Genomic DNA, 27,419 nt, shown 5'->3' on the forward strand with positions numbered 1-27,419 from the left:
TTTATCTTCTACCCTGATCTTGATAGTGTATAACAAGCCAGTATGTCAGATCCAGTGTTCTGTTGTTACCCAATTAACAAACATGACAAACAGTGGCTTACAAAAGAATGTAAGCACATATATTAGCGTAAACAATTTTAATGCTTATTTAGTGTTTGTTTAAATAAGTTATGCTGCTTTTGTTTCTTCTTGATGTCAAAAGCATAAACTTACAAAGTACAGAATTATTATCCATTGGGCTATCCTTGATGATCTGATTTCAATTACAGCACATTATAAAGATAATTCTTTTCCAGTTTAGTTTCAAACATTTTTGTATTGTATTTTTAAAGTGCAGTTCTGCTCTGAAAATTGACAACTTAAAAAATGGTGCACTCTTATTCATCAGATCTGCTCCCTGTGTGCATTTAGAGTCATATTTGTGGACTTTATTGACAGCAGATGAGTAATCTCTTTTTTTATTCCTGCAGAATTAACATAGCTAATATAGAATGAGCGAGTGGATTCTTTTCCATCTTGTGTATCATCAACAGGATGTTCACTAAAACCTCCCATCGGTTACAACTGTGCAAACTCTCTGAAGGCTGCACAGATCTCACTGTGAGCCTTACTTGGCTAGGAGAATGTCTTATGATGGTTGTGATAGAAAAAGTGGGAGAGGGAACCCAGTTTAACTCCAGGTTCAGATTGCAGGGCTAGCAGTTTTTAAAAGTACATATTTGTTTACTTGTGAACCGAGCAAATTTTATACGGAATCCTTGAGAGACAATAAGCAAGGAACCCTACAATGCGCTCACAATGCCACCATTACAGAGTCACTTTTCAGAATACAACCACACGCAAAGTTAATTTAGTGCTGTGATTGAGAGCCCTGGATACTGAAGTTCTCTGTGGTACCTATTCACAAAATACATACAGCGTGATCAGTGGCCACTCACACGTCTCCACGCTATTCATTAATGATCCTAAGTACTGTGATGGAGGGACCGACTCTAGGAGTGAAAGGGTAATTCGGGCTTCTTGTCAATTCAGATCCTTAACCTTCCTGCTGAGACTGGCAACAAGTGAGCTGTTCAGCATCCTTTGTGAGGCTAGATTGTGTAATGTGGACACCCGTTCATTAGGAATCAGTGTGTTAACGCCCTGATATTATATATCTATCACAAGCATTTGGTTCAGAAGAAGAAAAATCAGGTATTTAGCATCATCCACTTTTTTAAAGTTCCTTTTGGTTTGTGAATAACTTAAAATGCCAAAATTTGCATAATACAACAAATATGCAAATTTAGCAGCTGCCCTCCCACACACTTCACATACATTGCAGGGCCAGCCAGATGCTCAGAAGCTTCCCTTTCAGCACATGCAAAACTTGAAGCTGATAGGTGCTTGGCTCACATTGCCTGGTCCTCTCCTAGGGCATGTCTGCACTGGAGCTGGAAGATGTAAATTCCAGCTCGAGGAGACTTACTCACACTCGGTCTGATTAAGCTATTCCATAAAAATAGCAGTGTAGCCATGGTGGAGTGAGCTGCTAACTGTCCTGAATATATACCTGTGTCCCAGATGGGATTGTACTTGGGGTGGTTAGTCTCTCCCGCCATTCATGCCACCGTGGCTACACTTCTATTTTTAGAACGCTAGTTCAATCAGAGCTAGAATGGGTATGTCTCCTCAAACTGGAATCTACATCTTTTAGCTGTAGTGTAGACATACCAGGTACATCTATGCTGCAGTCTGGGTTGTGATTATAGCACATGTAGAGATATCTGAACTAAGTTTAATCTAGCTAGCTCAGATACTGTATGGGGAGATTTTGGCAAACCAGTAAAGTGCCTCTCGTGTTGACCTGCTTGTGCCAGCCATCTTTCGCTCGGATGGCTGTGTCTCCCCTGATTTATTTCCCGACACCACCTCGCACAGAGTAAAAGTTACCAAGAGTTTTGGTTGAAAGAAGCCCAGGTAACAATACCAGGAGCACTGAAGCTATAACAGCTCAGTATTTAGTGTGGGCTTGTTGCCAGAGTAAGTAACCAGGGCCCCAGGTAGGCTTGAACAGCCTGCACTGAAGGTGGTATTGTGGTTTCACTACTGTTGGTACCCAGGCTAGCTAAATTAAGTTCTCAGGTATTCCTGTGTATGCTACAGTCACATCCCCTGGTATGTCCCCAGACATACTCGTAGACCACGCAAACCGAGTTGAGGGTCTATGGGTATGTGTGCACAGCAAAAAACCCCACATGGCAGCGGGTCTCAGCGCCCTGGTCAATTGACCAGGGCTCATGCTACAGGGCTAAAAATAATGTTCAGGCTTGGGCTTTCGTGACTAAGCTGATTTTCCACTTGCTTTGCACTGCCGGGATAAGGAGTGCTATCTGCACTTCCAGCATTTGAAAATGAGAGATCATTACAATAAACATCATACCTAAAATGTGTGTTTGGGTTTCTGGAATATTGCCAAAGATTTTAATACACTAGACCAGTGGTTCTCATAGCCGGTCCGTTGCTTGTTCAGGGAAAGTCCCTGGCAGGCCAGACCAGTTTGTTTACCTGTCGCGTCCGCAGGTTCAGCCGATCGCAGCTCCCACTGGCCGCAGTTCGCGGTTCCAGGCCAATGGGGGCTGCGGGAAGGGCGGCCAGCACGTCCCTTGGCCCGCACCGCTTCCCACAGCCCCCATTGGCCTGGAGCAGCGAACCACGTTCAGTGGGAGCTGCGATCAGCCGAACCTGTGGATGCAGCAGGTAAACAAACAGTTCGGCCCGCCAGGGGCTTTCCCTGAACAAGCGGCAGACCGGCTTTGAGAACCACTGCACTAGACATCTTGCTGAGGTATTGGAAATTAGCCATCTAGTTGCCTGAAGTTCACTTTTCATGTGTAGTACAGAGGCCATTTCTAGTTTGATCCATCCCATTTGGTCCGTCCAGGTGAAGGCGAAAACTCTCCAGGGTCTCCGCCAATCTTACCTGGGGCAATATTTCTTTCCAGCCCCAAATATGATTACAAGCTGAAAACAGTGCAGAAGTGTGTTTTAAGAAGAGATTTGACTGAAGAGAGGGAGATGAGATGACATGGAAGAAAGCAAAAAGACGAAAATAGAATGATGAAGGACAATGCATGTGTAGGTACGCATTTTGCCTGCATATGGTAAGCACGTACTTCTGAAAATTCAGTCATTCAGAATTACTGTAACAACATGTGTCAGATCAATTGATTAAATCTACATAAGTGATTTGGTTTAACTGAAATAACATCCCTGTAATAGAACACTGCAACAGGATTAGCCTGTCCTGCTCTGAAAGTAATAGTCGTGCTTGGCTTTTATGTAGTAGCAAGAGCCTGTTTCTTATGGCACTGATGTTCTAATCTGTGGGCATTTAGAGCAATGTAACGTCCTTAATTTTGTGCATGCAGCTCTCATTGTGGAAACGGAGCAGTGTGTCTGCAATTACGTATTGGAAAGGAACGGTATTCATTAGAGTAAATCTCTCCCTGGATAATTCAGGGAAAATATCTCGAGAAAATCAAAATAAAACAGACTTGCTGATTGCATTTATTCCCACCATTCCTGTCCACCCACATGTGTGAAGAGCAGCAGTCTGTCTGAGGTCTTAAAACAAAATTTCAACCAGAGGTCAGAACCGCTAGCTATCAACATTAGCTCCTCTTTTGAATGGGAAAAACCTAAAAGAGTAGAGGATGCATCTGAATGTAACGGGCAAAACAACAGTGAGGAGGGAACCAAAGAAGAGGTGGTAAAATCAGGTGATAATACTTTGAGCTTTTATTGCCTCTTCCATCTAACAGCTTCAGAGCACTTCAGCAAACATCCTTGAGCCTCCTGGCCATCTTGTGAGGTTCAGAAGTATTATTCCTAATTCAAGGATGAATAGCTGAGTCACAGAAAGGTTAGGCTCTACCCCTCCACCCCCTCCACACATAAGGCAGTGGCATTAATGTCTCTCATGATAGGGATTTTGAGACTACTCTGAATTAGACCAAGGGTTTTTGCATCTTCTCATTGCGCACAGGTTACAAACTAGGTAAACATAAACAAGCTGTTGGTACAGAAAGGACAAATGGCTCTGTGGGTTGGTAATGAAATGCAAAGAAGTTATAAGAGGAGAAGTATTTGTGGCACCTTAGAGACTAACAAATTTATTTGAGCATAAGCTTTCGTGGGCTACAGCCCACTTGCCACAAGTCCTCCTGTTCTTTTTGTGGATACAGACTAACGCGGCTGCTACTCTGAAAGAAGTTATAGTGATCACTCTCTAAAACGCTTCACAGTTACTGCAGCTGATAGTGCTAGCTCAGTATTTCCTAGGTATTCCTTACACTACCTTTAAGGAGTCCTGTAAATGTTGTCATAAGAGAATACTCAGGGAATGCTTTAAATGCTGCGGTAACATTATTTTGGCATCTAAAATAACACTGAAACTTTTTAAGGATGACCACTGTGCTAGCATGACTTCATCCTGGAATGTCAGGGGCTGAGAGATGTTATCTGATGATTATCTGAGCTGAATTAGTCCATCTCAGTTCAGTTCTTCATGGACAGGGTGTCTTAATCACAAATTTCAGAGTAGCAGCCGTGTTAGTCTGTATCCGCAAAACGAAAAGGAGGACTTGTGGCACCTTAGAGACTAACAAATTTATTTGAGCATAAGCTTTCGTGTAGCTCACAAAAGCTTATGCTCATATAAATGTGTTAGTCTGTAAGGTGCCACAGGTCCTCCTTTTCTTTTTAATCACAAATGGCATTTTAGTTGGCAGCCTCTCCAAAGGCCAAATATTGAACGGGCACAGACACTAAGCTACTCTCTCTCTTCAGAGGCAAGGCAAATAATAACAGCAGTTCCTGTGCTGTACCTGTTCAGTGGATAAGGAGTCTTCAGTCTCAGATGCTGCCAATCCCATACCTTTCACAAACCCTAAATTAATATTGAAAACATAGAAAGGCAACTAGCCCTGGAATTCTTATAAGAATTATCTGTCCTAACTGCTGAATTTCTCGAGCTGGATTTTGTGTACTAACTTTGTTACACAAGACTACATTTTTATAATTCTGAGGGCTATTCCTGGCACAGGGGAGATGGCTAGTCTGCCAGATACTTGTACACACTGAACTGAGACTGAATACAATGCAGATGGTTATAACTTTTTGCTAATGTGAAAAGAATGTTGAATTTTGTCGTAGGAGTAAAAGGATTGTATGTTGAAACAGTCTAACGCATCCAATCAATGCTTAAAACCTGAAAGAGGGATAAAGAGAAAAGCTTACTACTGACCCTCTACAATAGCTAACCAGCACTGTGACCATTTAATTGTATTTTCGGTTGGTCTGTTATTAAAATTACTTTACTGTAATTATGGTATGGACCTCATTTTCAATTAAACAAGTAATTCAGGGCCTAATTTTCAGTAATGCTGAGTGTGAAGTCCCGGGCAGCTGTGTGTTTTCAGTGCCTCTGAGAAATAGGTCCTATCCAAATCTCCAGTATAACTCATGGGTTCTTATGCTCAGTCCATAAAAACTCAAGACCTGATCCTGAAAAAATACTCATACTTAACTTTACGCATGTGGGTAGCCCCATTGAGTTAATGGGGACTAGTGACACGAATAAAGTTACTTGTACATAAATATTCGTAGGGTGAGGGGTGGGGTTTGAGTCATTCTACTTATATAAATTAAGGTTGAAATGTTTAGAACAAAAGTGGCTTTTACAAGAGTTTTCTGGGAGGGTTGCAGGGAGAGGAAGGTGATACAGATTTTCATTAAATAAAACTGATGAAAAATGTCTGACAAATGTTTGTGGGGAAAAATGGAATCCATTTGGCCTCAGCTCCATTAGTGACCATAGATTAGGGTACAATTTACCAGAAAACATCCAACAGTTGTAGACCCACACTGGAATATCAAGCATTCCTTCAAGTAGCCTGTATTTAATGCTATGTTCATAAAAAGAAGCAAAGCAACTAATTGGAGTGTCTACCATATGCATATAATTTAAAAATAGACTTGTCTACTTTCTTTGCTCAAACGCTTCATGTCTCTCCATTTTGTTCTTTTAGTCTTCTTCCTTATACAACAGGGATTCTATATCTAAGATTACAGCTGCAAGACTTAAGGGCCAAGCTATTAAATTTTGTTGTTCCAGGAGCAACATTTAGCTGTCTGATTATCTCTTTGGCAGTTTCCACTGTTGCCTGCATGTTTTGAATGCACACCAGGTAACTTCATGATCTCTTGTCTGAAGCAGCTGTTTGTTAGGCTGGCATACGATTGGTGTCACTTTCCTTTTAATGAAATGCTCTTTATCCAGAAAATCATTTTTGGAGATTAGATCTTGATCAACTGTTTTTCAGTAAAGTGCTAGATCAGTGTGTAATAATTTTAAAGGGTGATCTTGGAGAATGATCTTGTGTAACTAACTGTGTGTTTTCTAGGTTTCCATTAAATGTGCTAATGACAGCAGGTGGCCATGATGCCCACTTTCCTTCAAAAAAAGATTTTACATTTTCTTTCTGACACTAAAATCATGATGCTAAAAGCATGCTTATTTAATGCATATATATACACATACACTACACATATAAAATATGATGTGCTGCTTCCATGGTAATTAATTTGTGATCTGAAATTTATGAATTCCAAAAGAAAGCATAATCATGCCATAATGCTTCACAAACCACAATTCAGCATGGACCTGATCCAAACCCCACCACAATCAATCAGAGGCTTTCTACTGATTTTAATGAGTTTTGGATTAGGCTCTGTCAGAGGTAACGACCAGTATACTTGCACCCTCAATCAGTCTGTGCTATATGTGTAACTGATATGAGGCCTGATCCTGCAATCTTTGCTCAGGCAAAATGCTCACTAATGTCCTATCCCACACTGGGTATTACTACTCCTGGTTAGCTTTGACATCTGTGTGTTGACAGCAGGTGAGCTAGCAGGTTCACAATCATTGAATGGGTGATGCAGTGACATTTAAAACTGTAGCTTTCGCGGTATTTGTAGAAGTTAAGTTTTTATTTTTACACACTTGAAATTATAATTTTGAGGATTGTCCCCTTGGATACTTCCAAGTACAGTTTCCCTGGACCATTCCAGTAAAGGAGTTGCAGCTAGCAAGGGATGTGAAGGTAACAAGAAAGGGTTTTTACAGGTATGTTAGCAACAAGAAGGTGGTCAGGGAATGGGGGAGGCAACCTAGTGACAGATTATGTGCAAAAGCTGAAGTACTCAATGCTTTTTTTTGCCAGCTTTACTGACGTACTCAGTGCCACCACTTCCTGCAGCTCCCATTGGCTGGGAACAGTGAACCGCGGCCACTGGGAGCTGCAGGCAGACATGCCTGCGGACGGTCAATGTAAACAAATTGTCTCGCGGTCCACCAGTAGATTACCTTGACGGGCCATTGCCCACCACTGTGTTAAAGGGATCAGGTAAACGGTTTTGCTCTGGACAATGATTTCAGTTGTAAAACGTGTGGCCCACTATGATAAACTGCAAAGGACAAGGGCCAGATCCTCAGTTGCTGTAAGTCACCATAACTCCGTTGCCACTTTCCTAGTTTACACCATCTGAGAATCTGGACCAATGGGTCTTAAGTTGCATCTACAGTGTACTATCCATCCTAATTGTTACCTAGTCAGAGTTGATGAAACACTAATGAAGGTCTTTTCACCACCATAAGAACTGTGTGTTTGAATTTTATTTTTATTTTTGCCCTCTGCCAGAGCAGATGATTTTATTCATCGCTGTGAAAAGTGGCTCATTGGCCCAGCATCACAAATTCACAGTATCTGTATCATGCCAGGAGTCTGAGCATATAAAAATGAGTCAATATTTGGCTTGATAACCACAGTCTCTGATTAAAGATTGTTGATCTTCTTGTGTTAGTACTGGGTGGTCCAGCAAAACTGGATTAAGTCAGAAAACAAGTCAAATAAAAGGAGATGCACTGTGGAAGAAAGTACTACATGCAGGTCAGCCACTGTTAACCCTTTGCCTGAGATGTACTGTTTTATAATCTATTGCAGCAAATACTTCATCACTCCCGTGAAAATGCTACAAAAGTGATATTTCTAATTACTGATGGATATTCCAATGGAGGTGATCCTAGACCCATCGCAGCATCCTTACGTGAATCTGGAGTAGAGATCTTCACATTTGGAATATGGCAGGGCAACATCCGAGAACTGAATGACATGTCTTCCCATCCAAAGGAGGAACACTGTTACCTGCTTCACAGCTTTGCCGAGTTTGAGGCTTTAGCTCGCAGAGCTCTTCATGAAGGTATTACATTTAGTAACCCTGGAAGTATCATTTCAGATGCCAGAGAGAGCATAGGGCCTGGCTGGAAATAACAGGCCTTGTGAAATGTTTCATATGTGTGTTGTAGTCTCTTTCCTTCTGTATTTTTCTTGCATTCATTTGTATTACATTCAACAGAAACCTGCAGATTTCAGGAATTAAGGTAAATAGTAGCTCTTTCAAAGTCAACAGATTGAGCCAAATTCTTCTCTTTGGTGTGCATGTACATTGCCCTTTGGACCAGTTTCAAGGCTTCATTTTACCTGAGTAAGAACTGGGTAAGAATGTCAGCGTTGACCCAATGGAGATTTTGCCTAAATAAGAACTTTGGTCTAGTTTTCAAAGGTATTTAGGCACCTAAAGAGGCAGACCGGCCCTAAGAAGGACTTCAGGATTTGTCTCAGTATTAATAAAAGCCTTTATACGCTGTGGGCACATAACACAGATTTAGAATATTTCAGAAATTCCTAAAACTACCTCTTGTAAATGTGACATTTCTTTAGGTATAAAAATTCTATAAAACGGAACTGGTTTCTGATGTTTACCTTTATGAAGAATTGTCACTGAACAAAAAAAAAAACAGGATGAGAGTAGCTGTTAAGAATGTAGGGCTGAATCTTCACCTGGTGTAAATAAGTGTATCTACACTTGCTTGAAGCGGGAGCTATGCAGCTGCACATCAACTAAGGATCTATCCATGAGTATTTTTGTAGTTTTGATTTAAGTAAACATTCTGATTTAACATGAATATGGTACATATGTACCACCAAATTCTTTTGGTGCATGATGTTTTTTTCTATTATGAAGGATGTTTAATTAGACCTTTTTTTGTGGAGGCGGAGAATCTACTTATTTTAACAGTTACATGTTCAATGACAGATTGATCTCATAGGGTCATCAAACTCAAATTCAGTCCTGTGATTTTGGTGGAACCTAATTTAGGCCCTTGTTTTCCTTTTAATTCTTGCTTTGAGGTCAATGATAATTTTGCCTTAGTAAGAACTAAAAAGAAACTGAGTAAAGACTTCAGGATTTTTGCTTCGTAGACTTCAGTGTTTCCCGAGTTAAGAACTTCAGAATTTGAGCCGTACATTTCAAAGAACTGAAGCATTGCTTCACATCGTTACCACCACAAGTGAATATTGGAACTGTAAGGTTTTCGGCAACATTTCACTAATTATTAACTTTTGCGGCCTTTGTAATTAATTTGTATTACAGATCTGCCTTCTGGCAGTTACATTCAAGAAGATATATCCTATTGTTCATATCTCTGCGAGGCAAATGAGAACTGCTGTGACATCATGGCAAGCTGCAAATGTGGCACTCACACAGGGCAGTTCGAGTGTATCTGTGAAAAAGGGTACTATGGTAAAGGACTACAGCATGAGTGCACAGGTCAGTCTCCATTTTTCAGATCCCCCGATTTATCTACATATCCTAAATGTAAATCTAATTCAGCTCACACGAAGTAATATGCTGTTCTGCTTGCAGATGTACGACTATGGGCCTGATCCAAAGTCAATGGAAAAACTCCCACTGCCTTAGTCCGTTTTGGATCCGGCCCTTGTACATTAATCTTAATGCAAGCGGTTCTTACATTAAACTCATGATAGACTGAATGTTCTTGGATTCTCCCAAATTGGCTTTCACTTGCTAGAGAAGAAAAAAGTTCCAGATGCTAAGCAGAAACGTATCACATTTCAGTAAGACTTTTGTGTGACTGTTTTTGTGAACTGCCCCTTAGTAGTGCTGATAGAAAGACAGTCCTCCAACTGAAATAGAGACATTTATTGACGGCCGTATTTTTGAATTCCTGGATTCCATATAGCATTGTCCATGAACAACGATGAAATAGTCAGATTCAATATACAGCTTCACAGTAGACATTCATTTATTACTTAATTTTCACGTATATAGCCTGAACTGCTTGAAGGGAAATAAGGAGGGAAATGATTACACTGGTCTTTTGTGGAATTGGCTTTCAATTCTGGGAAGCACTAGATGCTACAGTGATAAGAGCTATTATGAAAATATGGATGGATGGATATCAGCCATTTTGTCACTATAAAATCCCTTTTTACAAACAAAACCAAATTCAAATTAAAGTTTTCTTGCCATTGGAAGATCATCGAAGGAAATGCTTTTTAAACATAATGGAATGATTACAATAAGTGAAGGGAAAATATGCTTGTAAAAAGGATATACAAGTTGTGTCCAATTGCATTAACTTTTATGGGAGAGAAATATCACAATAATCAAAACACTTCTTCACTTTTTTTCTACTTAGTTTATAAGATAGTTAAAAGAAATTGTTGTAATGAAATATCACCAGAAAAAGAAATGTAAGATAAAGTTAATACTGATTTATACCAATCTTAATTCTGTCTCCAAGCTCTCACATGTGTAATCAAAATTTTCACCAGCTGCCTCATGAAATGTAAGCCTGCTCTGCTGAGTGTATGAATTACAACAACATTATGGCCTTTCATGATGTTTCATAATTTTTGTTTTTTAAAATAAGGTTATGTGGTTGTTCACTATCATTTGTAACTGTTCTCAGGCTATTTGCTCAAAGGGTAGAGTGGAAAGGACACCGATAGATCTGGGACCTAAGCGTGGAGGGTATCTTCTCAGATCTCTGTGAGAAGGATGAGTAAGGTATAGCGCAGGGGTCGGCAACCTTCAGCACGTGGCCCATCAGGGTAATCCGCTGGCGGGCTGCGAGACATTGTGTTTACGTTGACCGTCTGCCGGCACGGCCCCCCACAGCTCCCAATGGCCGTGGTTCGCCGTTCCCAGTCAATGGGAGCTGCAGGGAGCTGAGCATGTCACGCTTTAACTTCAAATTTCTTTGCTTTCAAGAATATTTCATTCTACCAGTTATTTTAAGTGAAATATATTCTCAATCCTAACTCAATTTAAAAAGGTGTTGTTTTTTTTCATCTGATTTCTTCGGGCTCAGCTTCGCAAGAAGGAGCATTCCTATGGCAAAATATGGCAAATGTATTCAACATTGATACCTCTCAGTAGTTTGTATAGTTAAATATTGTTTTTTATTAACTACTGCAGAAGTCAAATGCGTTTTCCAGTTGACCTGTCATTACAGAACTATCACCAGATCCTGCACTTCGTCTCTTCTGTTAAAAAGGGTCTGCTCTAGCATGAACATGCCCCTGAACAAAAACAGTGTAAACCCATAACTTCTTTAAATGTGCATTTGGCAACTGAAGAACAAAGTGTTATTTCAATAGTACATCAGCAATCATCTGTTAAATCGAAGTTTTACAAGATATCCTGTATTATATGCAATGCCAGTGAAGCGAAGTTCTGCCATCTGCTTTTCATGTGCATCATCTGGCAAAGTTAATGAAAGTTGCACACTTGTATTTTTGGATAGAATTGGCCTATTCTTGCAAATAAAACTTAATCTGCTGAAGTGTTGTATTGCCTCTTAGGAAAGAGAGAGAGACAAAAGGCCACATGTATTCCTTAAAAGAAAAACGTATTTCGAAATCTTGTTTTCCGAAATAGATTCCAGCATTTTTTATTGAACTTTCCCCTGGTGAGCATAAGTATGGTTTTGTAAAGCATGAGGAATTTGCAGACTGCATGCTAGCTCTTATTCATGGTATAACGCGCGGGAATGCTGCTGGCAAGTTTGCTTTGGTGGGACTTAATGATGGACTGTGATTAATTGTGCTGTCTTTAGTTTTCAATTTTTTAAGCTTGTGGATACCATTGTAATTCAAAGAATATGACTTGCGCATAGAGTTTTCATCAAGAAAGGAAATTGTTCTCCTCCTCTAATGTATATACATGTCACATTCCGGGATGCAATCCAGACCAGTGACAGACTGTGTCACTACCTGCCCCACAACATTGGGTGCCTCACAATGGTTTGCTGTTGTAGTTCCCAATGTGGGCTCCTCACAAACAGCCTACCAGCGTGCAGGTTGCACGCTCAGTGTCTCTGTATAGCTGCAGCCTTGTTTAGCCACTCTGACCCCAGCAGCCTGTCAGCAACACACCAGCCACACTCTGGCTTCCACCAGCCTTGGTTACTACTTGCAGCAGGACCCCAACACACTCCCAGTCCCAGATTATCCCAAAAACATGTGTTCTGTGCTGTCCAGCCTTCTCTTGGAAAGTTCAGATATTAAAGGTTTGTTGTTCCTGTAAAGAGTCAATATTCAACAGTTTGCTACTTTGACTGGAGTCACCAAATAGTTCAGCCTAAACATAGCATTGGATTGGTTTATATTAAAAAATAAAACAAGTTTATTAACAAAAGAAGATGGTATTTTAAGTGAGTTCAGGTGTAAGTGAGAAAGTTAGAAATGGTTACGAGTAAATAAAAGTGAAAGCATTTAAAAGTCTAAAACTTAATCTGCCAAGTTTTGGTTCTGGGCTTTTGTTCAAGATGGTCTTTCTCACCTGCAGTCTTCCAGCAAGATGGTGAGTGACCCTTTCCTTGGTCAGGATCTTTCCCAGAGGTTGCTGGTGCATTTGTCGTCTTAGGTGAAAGAGCAAGAGAGAGAACTTGGGGTTATCTGCCCCCTTTCTTTTATAGTCCAGTGAACTTTGAAAGTGGGTTCTTCTGAAGGTTACCTCTTCAAAGCAAAGATTATTCAAACTGTAAAGGAGGTGACATGGAGTCTGGTGGTGATGGAGTCTCTATGCTTTTTCTTCTCACCTGTGTTTGCTGAAATGCAAATTTGATTTGTCTCCTCTCACTTCCTCCCCTTGCTGTCTTGAGGACCTGTTTACTACTTACCTGTAAATTGAGGTAAACACACATTTCTCTGGATAGGATAGATCTGTTTAATAACCTTTGCCTAGGCAGGGCTGAGTGGTTCTGAACATGTGCTAACAACATCATAGCAGGATTTTCTAACTTTACATATAATGTTGCTACCTACATTTCACCGTGATAATATTGACCAGTGAGTTATTAGTTTTAAGATATCTCACAAATTTCGAATGATATCTCACAAATAGCTCACGTATTTTGTACAAAGATTATTACAGTAGTGTGTAGGGTGTGAATACAGGAGTGCTTTTGGTAACAACGTGCTCTTTTAATTAAAATTATTCTATTTATGCCCGTGGTTAGACACGTGGTTTATAGCATTATATATGAAGCAACAAAATAACTGTGTAAAGTCAGTTACTTCCCTAATTACCCAAAAATGGCCTCTAGAAAGTCTCCATAAAATAAAATGAGAGCCACATGCTCAACATCAGACAGTAGAAATTGGCCCTAAACCTCCTCCAGTATTGTGAATGATTTGCCATATAAAGAGGAGCAGACCAAGTGTTCTCTGCTTTATAAAAACAAACAAAGTTAAGTGAGTCATTGCCCACACAGGAATCACACACATTCAGAGATTTCCATGGCAGCTGTGACAAAGGAAGTCCATGGAAAGCAAAATATGAGACAGAATGATGGAAGAAAGAGGTACTCGGAGAAATATCAGAGTGTTAAATTGTACTTGGAGATGTACATACATGGGAAGCTGCTAATATCATGGGTGGCCCTACGTGTTGTGCAGCCCAGTGAAGAATATTTTGGTTTCTCCCCTACAAACATCCCCAGATGAACAAAGCAGATATTTTATGTTTCCTTCCTCTTCCATTGGGTGCACCTATCACATTTCAAACTTATGTAGACTCTCAGACGAAAACACAGCAGCTGCCGGTCAGCAAAAAAAAAAAACTGCCTTTATACTCTGCCGTTGTACAGAGATAGACCTAAGATGTTGCCGCCATTCTGTCATTTTTAAGATAGCCTGTTAAAGTTCATTCTATTCCAAACCACACAGAATGCTAAAATATAACCTCTTTATCTGCTTCAGCCTCTCTTTCTTGCTAGGTTAGGGAATGCATCTTCTTCACAGCCTGCCTTCACCTGTAATGATGTTCTTTAAGGTTAGGCTCTCAGAAGCAGAGTTCTTTGGCAACCGAGCTCTTCATGGATTGGATCTCCTCTCAAAGACATGATGCCGCCTGAAATGTGGTGCCCTAGGTGGCCACTTTACCAGTTAAATCTAATCATGCCCCTAAACATTGTCCTGTTGTCTCTGACATGACAGTCGTCTTCCATCAATAAGACAAATTCCTTCTATGGTTTCTTTAATTGAAAAATATGGACTTCATTTTTTACAGCACATGCCATTTATGAAGAAAATGTGTGGTTGGCAAAGCACAAATTAGTATACAGAAGATTTTATAACAATGCTAATTTAAGTGCATATGTTAAATGTAGACATGATGGTTTTTTGTTTTGTTTTTTTTAACTTTGCTGCATGAGAATGGAATGTGAATAATTGCGGCAGTGTGGAATTTAAATAGTACCATCTGGATGAACAGTTTAAGAAGCTGTCCAGGCTTCTAACATATTTCTAACAGGGATGCAATAAAGCCATTATCATCCGACTATATGACAGATCAGTTTTGCAAGCAAATAGTATGTTAATTAGAGCTGTGCAAAGCCTTTGCAATGAAACACGAAACCTCATGAAATTTTGGCTTTATTACAAGCTTGAAATCCAGACCAAGTCTGTTGAAAGATTTGTGAGAGTTTTTTGAGAACATCTGGGCCCAGCATGAGTGAGCTTGAGCAGAGTTATAACTTTGTGTTGTCAGTGGGCAAAACTCTTGGTTTTTCAAGGTTTGGACCCAAATGTGGTGATTTCAACTGAGCTTTGTTATGAGATTTTCAAGGTTGTTCTAACTTGGAAATACAAAGGAAAACTTGGTGTGGGTGTGTGGGAGCTGGGGGCGGTGAACAAGATTTAAAAAAAAAACAACTTTTTTTTTGTGGGGCTCCTGGTGATTTTTACGAAATTTAATGTATATGTCCTATTACTAATTGTTTACTCAGTAGGACAGGAAGAACCTTGATACCAATCAAGATTCCAATAAGCTATCCAAAGAATGCTAGGGCAGCTACTCTGGTATCTTTTGCTGTAGGGAGGATTCTGCTCCTCTTTGGAATCTAGGTAGCCCTTTCTCTGACCACTGTAGTTTTCAGGAAGAGGTTCTGTAACATTTCTCCCTGCAGTGGTAGCAAGTGGTGGGGCTGGGCCAGCCACTGTCCGTTTTTTCATACTCTGGAGTAACGTCCCAGAGTGTACCGTATGCTTGGGAAGTCAGAGAGTGCATGGGATTTGAGGCCTCCAAGGTGTGCTGTGCATTTTGCTTTGTGACAACCATGAAAATCACACTGGAGAAGCATCAGCAGCTGGCTGAGATCCCACCAGTAAAAGGTGGGTGAGGAAAGAGGTTCAAGAAGGGGAGAGTGGAGAAATGGATTGTAAGATACTTTGCCTTCATCTCAGTGAAATTTCTGGCTCATTTTGCTGGTTGGACAAAGGTGTGACTTGATTCCTGTTTTGTCCAAATGGTTTGGTCATCTCTAGTTTGGACCTTGGTAAAAAAAGAATTTCTGCTGAGGACACGAATTGGTAGATGGAAAAAGGAAAATCTGTTTAGGAAAAATTTTAAATGCCTGAGTGCTACAAATGGTGGTGTGTTATCTTGTGCTGTAATTCTTGGTAACAAAAAAATGCAGTAAATCAGTTTTAATAAATCAAAAAGAGCTGAAAAATGTCTACATCCAGTTCTGTGCTTTGACATCCAAATTCTACACTTGGACGCTCAAATTGGCTCAGACAGTTTTACAAACAGTGAATTTAACTTCCCAGCATCCTTGGCAATAAATTCTGGGTGCATTTACTTATTTAAAAATGCTCCTCTGTAGTGGAATTTTATCATGCTATGGATTATTTTCTTTAGCTTTTCGGTTTATACATTTTATAATAGTGCACTTTGGCTTACACATTAATATACTATACTAAATGACCAACTGTAACAGAAAGAGAGGAGAGAAATATACTGACCTAAATGAGAGAGGGATGTAGGATTTCCCCAGCTAATCAGCTAGGGATCCGTGCCTGCTTTTCATCAGCACAAATGTTCATTGTCATCATTCTTTGGTTCTTTATACTGTCTGACATTTTCAAGACAGTGGTTTGAACATGGCATTATGAATTAAAGTGCAGAAAGATGTAAATGGAGGTGTGAAATCCTGAGGATATTGAAGATTAAGCACAGAGACACTGATAAACTGAAGGGAAGACATGTGTGGGAAATTGACAAACGATGCAGACAAGGGTATGCATGGATTTGGCTTAGATAATAGAAAGGTAATTTCCATTTAAAAATAATAATTTTAGGAATTTAAAAGAGAATTAGAAAAATATTTATAATCTTTACTGTTATGTTTGAAAATAATAAGGTGATAGCCATTTTGGCTTGAAAGGGATAGAGATAAAAGTTATACGATATTTGTTTGGGGGAGGTTGGTTTTTTTCGACTTATGTGCTAAAAAATATAGAGGTATTTTTGTTTTAAAGAAACACTTGCCCATATAAACCCAACTTTTCCTGATTTGTCTTTGGAAACTCATTTAATAATGCTTCACACTACTTGTCAGATTAGGAAGCAAAGGAAAGGCCACACTGAACTGGTGTGGAATGCTACCAGGTTTACTGTAATGTAGCAAATATTAGAAATATTCCTTTGTTTTGGCAATAACAAATATATGCCGGTAAATCCTTGATTTCAGGAGATCATTTACTAGTAAATATTAGTTTAAAGCAACAGTGTGGGAGCCTTAATTATGTTTTTCATTATTGTATGCTTTGATATGGCAGGAATGGCTCTGATTCAGATTATGAAGTCAGATGAGTGGTATCTTGTACTCTATTACAGTAATGATTTTGCATATATTATAAATGGTTCCTGGCATTGAAGTAAATTATGAGCCACACGTGTCACTTCTTTCACGAAGATGGGGAGTTCTTGATGAAAGCTTATTTTCTCTTGAGTCCTGCCTCCTTATATTTACCCAGTAATACAAAAGGAGGTTCATATGGCACTGTGTATGTGTGGTGGTTAAAGGGGAGGGTTTGACAGATTTCTGGGAAAAGTTGCTTATGCCAAAATAAATCCCAAGTGATCAGACATTGCCGCATAAACTTTGTGAAAAGAAGACTGTAGCAAAACTAAAGCTTTGTATGAATACAGATTTAAGAAGGAATGGAAGGTTGTTGGTTTTTTTATTAGTGATGTGATTACCACAACTCAGAGGTGGGGTTGGCCACACAGACTCCATGCAGAAGAGAAAGACATGCGGATCTCATCATCTTCAAAACAGAATTTATATCCAGACTCAGTTCTTTAGACACACTAAAATAACAACCTCTGGAACCAGATAATGAATTAACGCCATAAACTGGCAATGTGATAGTTTAAACACAGCTTAGTACTTGGCCTGCATGAATGTAAAGAGAGAAATTAGATATCATGTCCATCTGCTGTGGTCCCCATTCTGTGCCCCACCTTTATTTTTAGTAGAACAATTGAGCCATGTTTTTGTCCATGGCCTTGTTATGATAGAGATATTAGGCCTGATTAGAAGTCAGCGATAATCTTTCTGTTAACTTTAATGGGCTTTGGATCAGGCCCTTTGAAATGAGTGACTCATTCCCCTTCTTTCTCTAATTGTACACTGCAGCACTTGGCTTCTTTAATGTTTAAAACACAACTGTTCTATATTCCCCTTCTCTCCTCCCCCTCCCATGACTTTTATTAACTGTGAAATGTTTTTGCTCTGTAAAAATAAGTGTATATGTGTCACCATTGATAGGAAAAGTTAAGAATGGACAGATATTTTTTGTGGAACTGTATAGAACCTTATTACAATTTGAACTTGTCCCCTTTAAAACAAAAGTCAACATCTTTACTCACAAGGAGAGAGTGTTTGGTTAACATGTGTGGAGATTAGAGGGACGAGGTCAAATCCTCAGCTGGCGTAAATGGGTGTAGCTCCATTGATTTATATGGAGCTGCACCTACTTACAGCAGCTAAGGGTTTGGCTCACTGTTTTCACCACCAGGCAATTCGCATATTTTTCCATGAGCTCGAAAGAAACCTACTGAGAATAACTAAAAAAAAAAAATTGGTTATAAGGCCCATAAAGTTCAAGCAAAGGGTGTTCCCTTATAAATGCCACGATAAACATCCATGCAAAATTTCCATATTAATTTAGTGTGCAGTTTGCTTCTGCAACAACAATGTGAGAAGATAAAGAACGAGGATTTTCCTTCATTATTCTGGCTGTTAATTTTGCAGATGTCTCCCTTTTCAAACTGATTTTTTGCATAGGTGATTGTTGGAGGGATCAATACAAAGCAGCAAGCAGCATAACATTGCCCCAGATGCACGGAAAGAAAGACAGGCCTGAAAGGGGGTTAATAAACCTCTCTCAGGTGCACAAGGGCCAATGGCTTACCCTGAGCCACATTGGCCTGCCCACCGGCTCAGGTGAAACCTCCCATTCCTTCCTCCTGGTTAATCCCCTCTCAATTCCCAGTGGGGGGAGGCTCTTCAGGGAGCTATGATCCTTGTGTTCCCACCAGTCCAGACAAAGCCTTCTTGCCTTGCGGTTGGGGGTTGCATTTCCATCTGCATTGTCAGGGCAATACTCCAGACTTCCTCTCAGGTTCATGTCTGTGTGGACAATAACAACAGAGCACTTTTATTTTTACTTTATTTTATTTTATTATCATGATTTAGGTGTATCGATGCCACAAAATGCTATATAAACAGAAATGTTCAGTAGCACTAATAAAAAAATAAAAGCAGGAAAAGTCACAGTTGTGGGTGGAACATAGAAACACCTACACACATAGCATGTGGGTACTTTAAATTAATAGGACTGCCATGATATTTTAAAGACTTCTGTTTTTAATTTCTGAGTAGAAGTGCCCAGCTTCATAGAATCATAGAAGATCAGGGTTGGAAGGGATCTCAGGAGGTCATCTAGTCCAACCCCCTGCTCAAAGCAGGACCAGCTCCAACTAAATCATCCCAGCCAGGGCTTTGTCAAGCCTGGCCTTAAAAACCTCTAAGGACAGAGATTCCACCACCTCCCTAGGTAACCCATTCCAGTGCTTCACCACCCGCATAGTGAAATAGTGTTTCCTAATATCCAACCTAGACCTCCCGCACTGCAACTTGAGACCATCGCTTCTTGTTCTGTCATCTGGTACCACTGAGAACAGCCGAGCTCCATCCTCTTTGGAACCCCCCATTCAGATAGTTGAAGGCTGATATCAAATCCCCCTTCACACTTCTCTTTTGCAGACTAAATAAGCCCAGTTCCCTCAGCCTCTCCTCGTAAGTCGTGCCCCAGTCCTCTAATCATTTTTGTTGCTCTCTGTTGGACTCTCCAGTTTGTCCACATCCTTTCTGGAAAACATAACTGACCACTTACTACGTTTTCCTCTCCTAGCCACTGCCCCTCACTCTATCCCATCAAACCTATGTAACTCTGGAACCTTCTCTTTGTTAAAATCCATTGTAATAACCAGACCTCTCAACCCACCCAGGCCCAGAGTTAAAACAAGAGACACACGAAAGTTCTTCATGCAGGAAGCTTAAAATGCTGTGAGATTAATTCTTTTAGTGTGCATAATATGATCCTGTATTTCTGGTGTAAATAATTTTCAAGAATGAAAGTGAGAGGACACCAGATTTTTGTGGAACATGGGCAATATGAGGACCAGAATGAGTGACATACCTTATTGTTCTAGAATGAGGGGCAGTTGAGAGGAATGGTTCATTGTGACAGAAACTGGGGAAAACCATCACCTCTGTGATTCCACACTGTGGAAGGTAGGTACATTTTAACTGGGTCTTTGGAGAAAATTAGATGAGTGGCTTTTTCTGCACTTCCAGCTGTCTTTCATAGTTTTAATGCCAGAAGGGACCATTATTCATAAATTCATAGATACTAAGGTCAGAAGGGACCATTATGATCATCTAGTCTGACCTCCTGCACAATGCAGGCCACAGAATCTCACCCACCCACTCCTGCGAAAAACCTCACCTATATCTGAGCTATTGAAGTCCTCAAATCGTGGTTTAAAGACTTCAAGGAGCACAGAATCCTCCAGCAAGTGACCCGTGCCCCATGCTACAGAGGAAGGCAAAAAACCTCCATGGCCTCTCCCAATCTGCCCTGGAGGAAAATTCCTTCCCGACCCCAAATATGGCGATCAGCTAAACCCTGAGCATATGGGCAAGATTCACCAGCCAGATACTACAGAAAATTCTTTCCTTAGTAACTCAGATCCCACCCCATCTAACATCCCATCACAGGCCATTAGGCCTATTTACCATGAATATTTAAAGATCAGTTAATTACCAAAACCATGTTATCCTATCATACCATCTCCTCCATAAACTTATCAAGTTTAATCTTAAAGCCAGATAGATCTTTTGCCCCCACTGCTTCCCTTGGAAGGCTATTCCAAAACTTCACTCCTCTGATGGTTAGAAACCTTTGTCTAATTTCAAGTCTAAACTTCCTGGTGGCCAGTTTATATCCATTTGTTCTTGTGTCCACATTGGTACTGAGCTTAAAGAATTCCTCTCCCTCTCCGGAATTTATCCCTCTGATATATTTATAGAGAGCAATCATATCTCCGCTCAACCTTCTTTTAGTTAGGCTAAACAAGCCAAGCTCCTTGAGTCTCCTTTCATAAGACACGTTTTCCATTCCTCAGATCATCTTAGTAGCCCTTCTCTGTACCTGTTCCAGTTTGAATTCATCCTTCTTAAACATGGGAGACCAGACCTGCACACAGTATTCCAGGTGAGGTCTCACCAGTGCCTTGTATAACGGTACTAAAACCTCCTTATCCCTACTGGAAATACCTCTCCTGATGCATCCCAAGACCGCATTAGCTTTTTCACAGCCATATCACATTGGTGGCTCATAGTCATCCTATGATCAACCAATACTCCAAGGTCCTTCTCCTCCTCCGTTACTTCTAATTGATGCGTCCCCAGCTTATAACTAAAATTCTTGTTATTAATCCCTAAATGCATAACCTTACACTTCTCGCTATTAAATCCTGTTACTATTACTCCAGTTTACAAGGTCATCCAGATCCTCCTGTATGATTTCCTGGTCCTTCTCTAAATTGGCAATACCTCCCTGCTTTGTATCATCCACAAACTTTATTAGCACACTCTCACTTTTTGTGCCAAGGTCAGTAATAAAAAGATTGGTCCCAAAACTGATCCTTGAGGAACTCCACTGGTAACCTCCTTCCAGCCTGACAGTTCACCTTTCAGTAGGATCTGTTGTAGTCTCCCCTTTAACCAATTCCTTATCCACCTTTCAATGTTCATATTGATCCCCATCTTATTCCAATTTAACTCATAATTCCCCATGTGGCACGGTATCAAACGCCTTACTGAAATCTAGGTAAATTAGATCCACTGCGTTTCCTTTGTCTAAAAAATCTGTTACTTTCTCAAAGAAGGAGATTAGGTTGGTTGGGCACGATCTACCCTTTGTAAAACCATGTTGTATTTTGTCCCATTTGCCATTGACTTCAGTGTCCTTAACTACTTTCTCCTTCAAAATTTTTCCCAAGACCTTGCATACTACAGATGTCAAACTGACAGGCCTGTAGTTACCCGGATCACTTTTTTTCCCTTTCTTAAAAATAGGAACTATGTTAGCAATTCTCCAATCATACGGTACAACCCCTGAGTTTACAGATTCATTAAAAATTCCTGCTAATGGACTTGCAATTTTAGATGCCAATTCCTTTAATATTCTTGGATGAAGATTATCTGGCCCCCCCGATTTAGTCCAATTAAGCTGTTTGAGTTTCACTTCTACCTCAGATATGGTAATATCTACCTCCATATCCTCATTCCCATTTGTCATGCAACCATTATCCCTAAGATCCTCTTTAGCCTTATTAAAGACTGAGGCAAAGTATTTGTTTAGATATTGGGCCATGCCTAGATTATCCTTGACCTCCACTCCATCTTCAGTGTTTAGCGGTCCCACTTCTTCTTTCTTTGTTTTCTTCTTATTTATATGGCTATAGAACCTTTTACTATTGGTTTTAATTCCCTTTGCAAGGTCCAACTCTACTTGACTTTTAGCCTGTCTCACTTTATCCCTACATGTTCTGACCTCAATAAGGTAGCTTTCCTTGCTGATCCCTCCCATCTTCCACTCCCTGTATGCTTTCTGCTTTTTCTTAATCACCTCTCTGAGATGCTTGCTCATCCAGCTTGGTCTACAACTCCTGCCTATGAATTTTTTCCCCTTTCTTGGGATGCAGGCTTCCGATAGCTTCTGCAGCTTTGATTTAAAGTAATCCCAGGCCTCCTCTACCTTTAGATCCATAAATTCTTCAGTCCAATTCACTTCCCTAACTAATTTCCTTAATTTTTGAAAGTCAGCCCTTTTGAAATCAAAAATCCTAGTTGCAGATTTATTTTTGTTAATCCTTCTGTTCAGTTTGAACTGAATTAGCTCATGATCACTTGAACCAAGGTTATCCCCTGCAACCATTTCTTCTATGAGGTCCTCACTACTCATCAAAACCAAATCTAAAATGGCATCCCCTCTAGTCGGTTCAGCAACTACTTGATGAAGGAATCCATCAGCTATCGCATCTAGGAAAATCTGAGCCCTATTATTATTACTAGCACTCGTCCTCCAGTCTATATCTGGGAAGTTAAAGTCTCCCATGATCACACAGTTTCCATTAGTATTTATTAAAAACATTAAAAAGGGCTCTATCCATACCCAAATTAGATCCCGGCGGTCTATAGCACACGCCAAGCACTATCCCAGGGGAGGCTCTAATAGTTTTCTTCCCCAATTTAATTATTTCCCAGACAGACTCAGTCATATCCATTTCATCGCTTCTTATTTCTTTACATTCTATCTCATCATTGATATACAGTGCTACTCCACCACCTTTACCTTTATTTCGGTCTTTCCTAAACAGCACAGACCCTTCAATCCCTGTAGTCCAGTCATGACGACTATTCCGCCATGTTTCTGTTATCCCTGGTTTCACTTCCTGCACCAGTAGCTCTAGTTCCTCCATTTTGTTACCCAGGCTCCTCGCATTGGTGTACAAACATCTTAATTTTTGCTGTTTGGCCTCGCTCACATTCTGTACCCTATGAGGCACGGTCATTCTACAGCCAGTATGACCTATTAGACTGGTATCCACACTGCCCTTCCTCCTTATATACATTCTCCTACCCACGGCTGTATCCTTTCTTACTTTGTTTTCTTCCCTCTCAATGCTAAAATCCAGTGTGGAGATTACCTGGACATCTCCCAACCATCTCCCCCCAATTCCTAGTTTAAAGCTCTCTTAATCAGTTGTGCCAGCCTCCATCCTGAAGTCTATTTCCTTCCCTACTCAGATGAACTCCATCCCTCTGTCCTCAGAGAACTGTCCTCTGTCCATGAATGCCTCCCAGTGGCCATACATCCCAAAACCCTCCTTATAGCACCACTGCCTAAGCCATCTGTTGAGAGTCATAATCTTGTCACATCTTCGTTGCCCTTCTCTAGAATCCCACTAAAGATTGCCTGAGCCTCGATTTCCTTAAGCGTCTTCCCCAGCCTAGCATAGTCTCCCTTAATACTTTCCAGCAAGAATCTAGCCGTATCATTTGTTCTCACATGAAGGATAATTAGGGGATTCTTTCCTGCTCCCTTTAGGATCCTTTTCAACCTCAGGTCTACATCCCGTATCTTAGCACCTGGAAGATAGCACACCCTCCTATTCTCTGGATCAGCTCTGGTTACAGGCCTGTCTATTCTTCTCAGTAAAGAGTCCCCAATCACATACACCTGCCTTTTTCTGGTGATGGTGCTATTCTCCAGTCTATCCCCTGTTCCATCTGGCTGCAAGTTCTTTCCATTCCTATTCTCCCTTGTAATCCTCTTCAACCCATCCTATATCCTCCTGGGGCTCATATTTGGTGTAGTCTCCATTGACTCTTCCCCTTTTCCTATAGGACTAGCCGCTCTTCTTCCTTGTCCTTCCACCTTCAGTGACTACCTGCTGAGCCCCTTCTTCATTTTCCAACTCTGCAAACCTATTCTTGAGCTCTATTTCTCCTTCACTAGCCCATCTTTTCCTCTGCCTTGTTCTTTTAGTCACATGCTTCCACTGACCACTTTCCTCACCCAGTCTCACCTCAGAATTCCCCAGCCCTGCTTCCATCTGCAAGTCTGAGCTTTTCCCTTCAGATACCTCATGTCTTTGCTCCATAATCTGCTCAAACCCCTTCCTAAACTCAACCAGACTTTCCACCTGCATCTCCAAACCTCGGATATTTTCCTCCATCAGCTCTATCAGACGGCATTTCATACAGACAAAACTCTTACCAGGTGCCCCCTCCAGGATCATGTACATACCACAGCTTCCACATCCAGTCATCCTCAGTGTGTCTTCCACGACATGGGTCACTCCCACTGCTGCCTCTGTATCTGTCACAGCCTTCCCACCTAGACCTGTTAATCTGGGAAACACAAACCACACCCAAAACACCACCCTCCACAGCAAAACAAAAAACCAAACAAGCACCGCAACACAAACTCCCTTTTCGAACTCCCCCCTCAAACTCCCTTGTTTACAGCTCTGTTTGCTGGCTCCTGTGCCGCTGCGGCTGTCTGTGCCGCTGCCTGGCTGCCTTACAATCCTCTGGTCTGACCTGCATAACAGAGGAAATACTGAAATGTGAATACTCCAATTCTTTACCCTCAGAGGTCAAGCCTTTCACTTTCACAACACTTTGAGGGTCAAATTTTGCAGTCTCTGCTTAGGCTAAGCTCCCCAGGGACTGAGGGAGGATTGATTCTGTCTGCCTGGGTTAAGGACCCTGAGCTGGCACCCAGTGGAGTAGGTGGTCCTGGATTACCTTACCTACCTCTTAACAGGAATTTAAGAGCTAAAGGGGTTCCAGACCTCTGGAGGGGAAGTCCTTATGCTCCAGTGGGAAAGAAATTAACATCCCTGTCCTCTCCACACCAGCTAGTGGGGTGAGAGTACTCCCTACACCCTTTAGAAAATGTATCAGGCCCTGTTGTTTGTTCCTGCAGTGTTCTGAGTTGTGGAGTCCTTCGCTGGTGCACATAATCTCTTACTACCCATTTCCCCAACACAAGTAGTGGTTTAAAGCTGTAATCTTGCCAATAACCTTTTGCACATTAGGACAAAGCATACTCAAGTATTAAAGATATTATGTGCTAATGTTCTACTTGTACAAAACAGTCTATAAATTCTTAACTTTCCCCATTAATGATGTTGTAAATTGATTTATTCTTACTACTTTTACAGAACTTCTGCAGTCTACTGTCATATAATGAGACACAACACACAGCACTTCATCTGCCTGTAGGTCTCTGAGGCAGTTTAGCAAACTTTTGCTTGCATCCTTTACTAATTTATGGTCCAGAGTAGTGCAGAAATATTTGGACCCTGCTCAGAAATAACAGTGGCACGCTTCCAGCACACAAGGACAGCATTAATTAATTGCCTCATGAACCTAACTAATTGGAAGAAAGTGTTTCTTAGTAACAGACATTTTGGCTCAGAATCAAAGACTGAATAATTATAAGCACTAGTAAAGGCATTAAATTGACATTTAATCGTGACTAATGCTCAGAGAGTGTATACTATGGGCCATGCAAAAATGTTCTTGCACCAGTGTGTACGTGTAGCTACACATTGCAGTGAAAGGCAGGCTATGCCCACACTGTGTTGTGTAGCTATAGGTGTCACTGGGGAGCTGCTGCAGCAGGGACAAGGCTCCAGCAGCAGGAAGCTACAAGTAGACAGGGCAGGCACTGCTTGGGCATGTAGAGAGCCATGTAGGGAACATACCCACAGGGTTCAGACGTGTCTTTATTCTCCTAAGCAGCGTCTACACTGATATTTATACCCAAGCTAGGGGGACATGTAATGTGTGTACTCTACACACCACTCTAAGGAGTGTGCAATGTAGACATACCCTTATTTGTCCATCTCTGTAGGGAAAGATCTCATAAAGAGGAGGTCATTCAGATAGGCGGATGCAGACAGAAGTGTGATGAGCCTGCTGCCTTCAGTAATGTACAGCTCTCATTTGAAAAGAGGACATGCCGAGTGCCTGATCCTGGAGTCTTTAAATAGGCAAAATCCCCCTTAAAGCCAAAGGGTAGGATTGGGGTTAAGGGAGACAGTGTATCGTTTCACCATGTACAGCATGAGATAGCGAACATCAAAAAGTCTTATAAAATCTTCACTATCTTCTGCTTGGCTGCTTAGCTTTTTGAGGCATCAGTCTATTAATTTCCATTTTAAAATCTGTGTTTGGGGATTTAATACTCTGGACATTACAATTGCATTGGGATATCTTTAGTTCATAGGTTCTGGCAGTTGTTGCTATATCCTGATGATTTCTAACTAGTGTATCAACCCCATGGGGTCAGTACTGTCCTTAGGGCTGTGAGAGTATTAAGGTCATGCTACTCTTTTTCTGTGTGTACCCTCTGCTGGTTCTCCATGGTGCATAGATTGGCGAGGCCAAGTATCAAGCCCGCATTGTTCTGTCTAAAACTTGTCTGAATTAATTAAGCCTCGTTGTGGTGAGGGTAATGTAGGCTAGCAGAATGTCACAGGGCTAGGCGAAGTGAGTTCAAATCCCAGTCAATCATTGTGTTGTCATGCAATTCACATTGCTTTACTGATAGCCAGATCCTTCCTTAGATCGATATTTTACAAACAAAAATTGAGAAAAAACAAGAATGACAAACAAAACTAGAAGCTAGAACCTCTTTTGGTGCTAAGAAGGTGGTGGCCTCTCTCAAATATTTTCTAACCAACCCACCATTACTTCAGACAGTAGTGGGTCTCATTGCTCCCTCCAGGTCCCTTTATAAAACAAAATCCCCAATTTTTTTTTTGGAACTGCATTATTCCGATCATTTAAAAAGAACTCAGTGCTACCGGATTCCACAGAATTTTTTTCATAGCTAGCAGACAAGGGCGAGTATGGTATATAGTCACCATAATCAACAGGGGATGGCAAATATTCAGAAAATCTAGAGAAGGCTGTAAAATCAGGATTACAGAAGTTTATTGAACTCTGCACAGAGGAAAAACTTAAAATGAATCAAAACAGTTTCACGGTATTGTGCAAAACA

The 27,419-nt window shown here is 40.8% G+C and overlaps 1 protein-coding gene across 1 annotated transcript in view; it reads left to right on the forward strand.

The window, feature by feature from the left end:
* Positions 1 to 27,419, forward strand: part of SVEP1 (sushi, von Willebrand factor type A, EGF and pentraxin domain containing 1) — a 170,563-nt gene that overhangs the window by 8,611 nt on the left and 134,533 nt on the right. Inside the window, exons 2-3 of the mRNA XM_073345600.1 lie at positions 8,049 to 8,304; positions 9,541 to 9,717. Of these exons, the coding sequence (XP_073201701.1) occupies positions 8,217 to 8,304; positions 9,541 to 9,717 (265 nt within the window). The 5' untranslated portion in view covers positions 8,049 to 8,216. The remainder of the gene's footprint in view (positions 1 to 8,048; positions 8,305 to 9,540; positions 9,718 to 27,419) is intronic.

The sequence above is a fragment of the Lepidochelys kempii genome, chromosome 5 (assembly GCF_965140265.1).
Source record: "Lepidochelys kempii isolate rLepKem1 chromosome 5, rLepKem1.hap2, whole genome shotgun sequence".
NCBI classification, from domain to species: Eukaryota; Metazoa; Chordata; order Testudines; family Cheloniidae; genus Lepidochelys; species Lepidochelys kempii.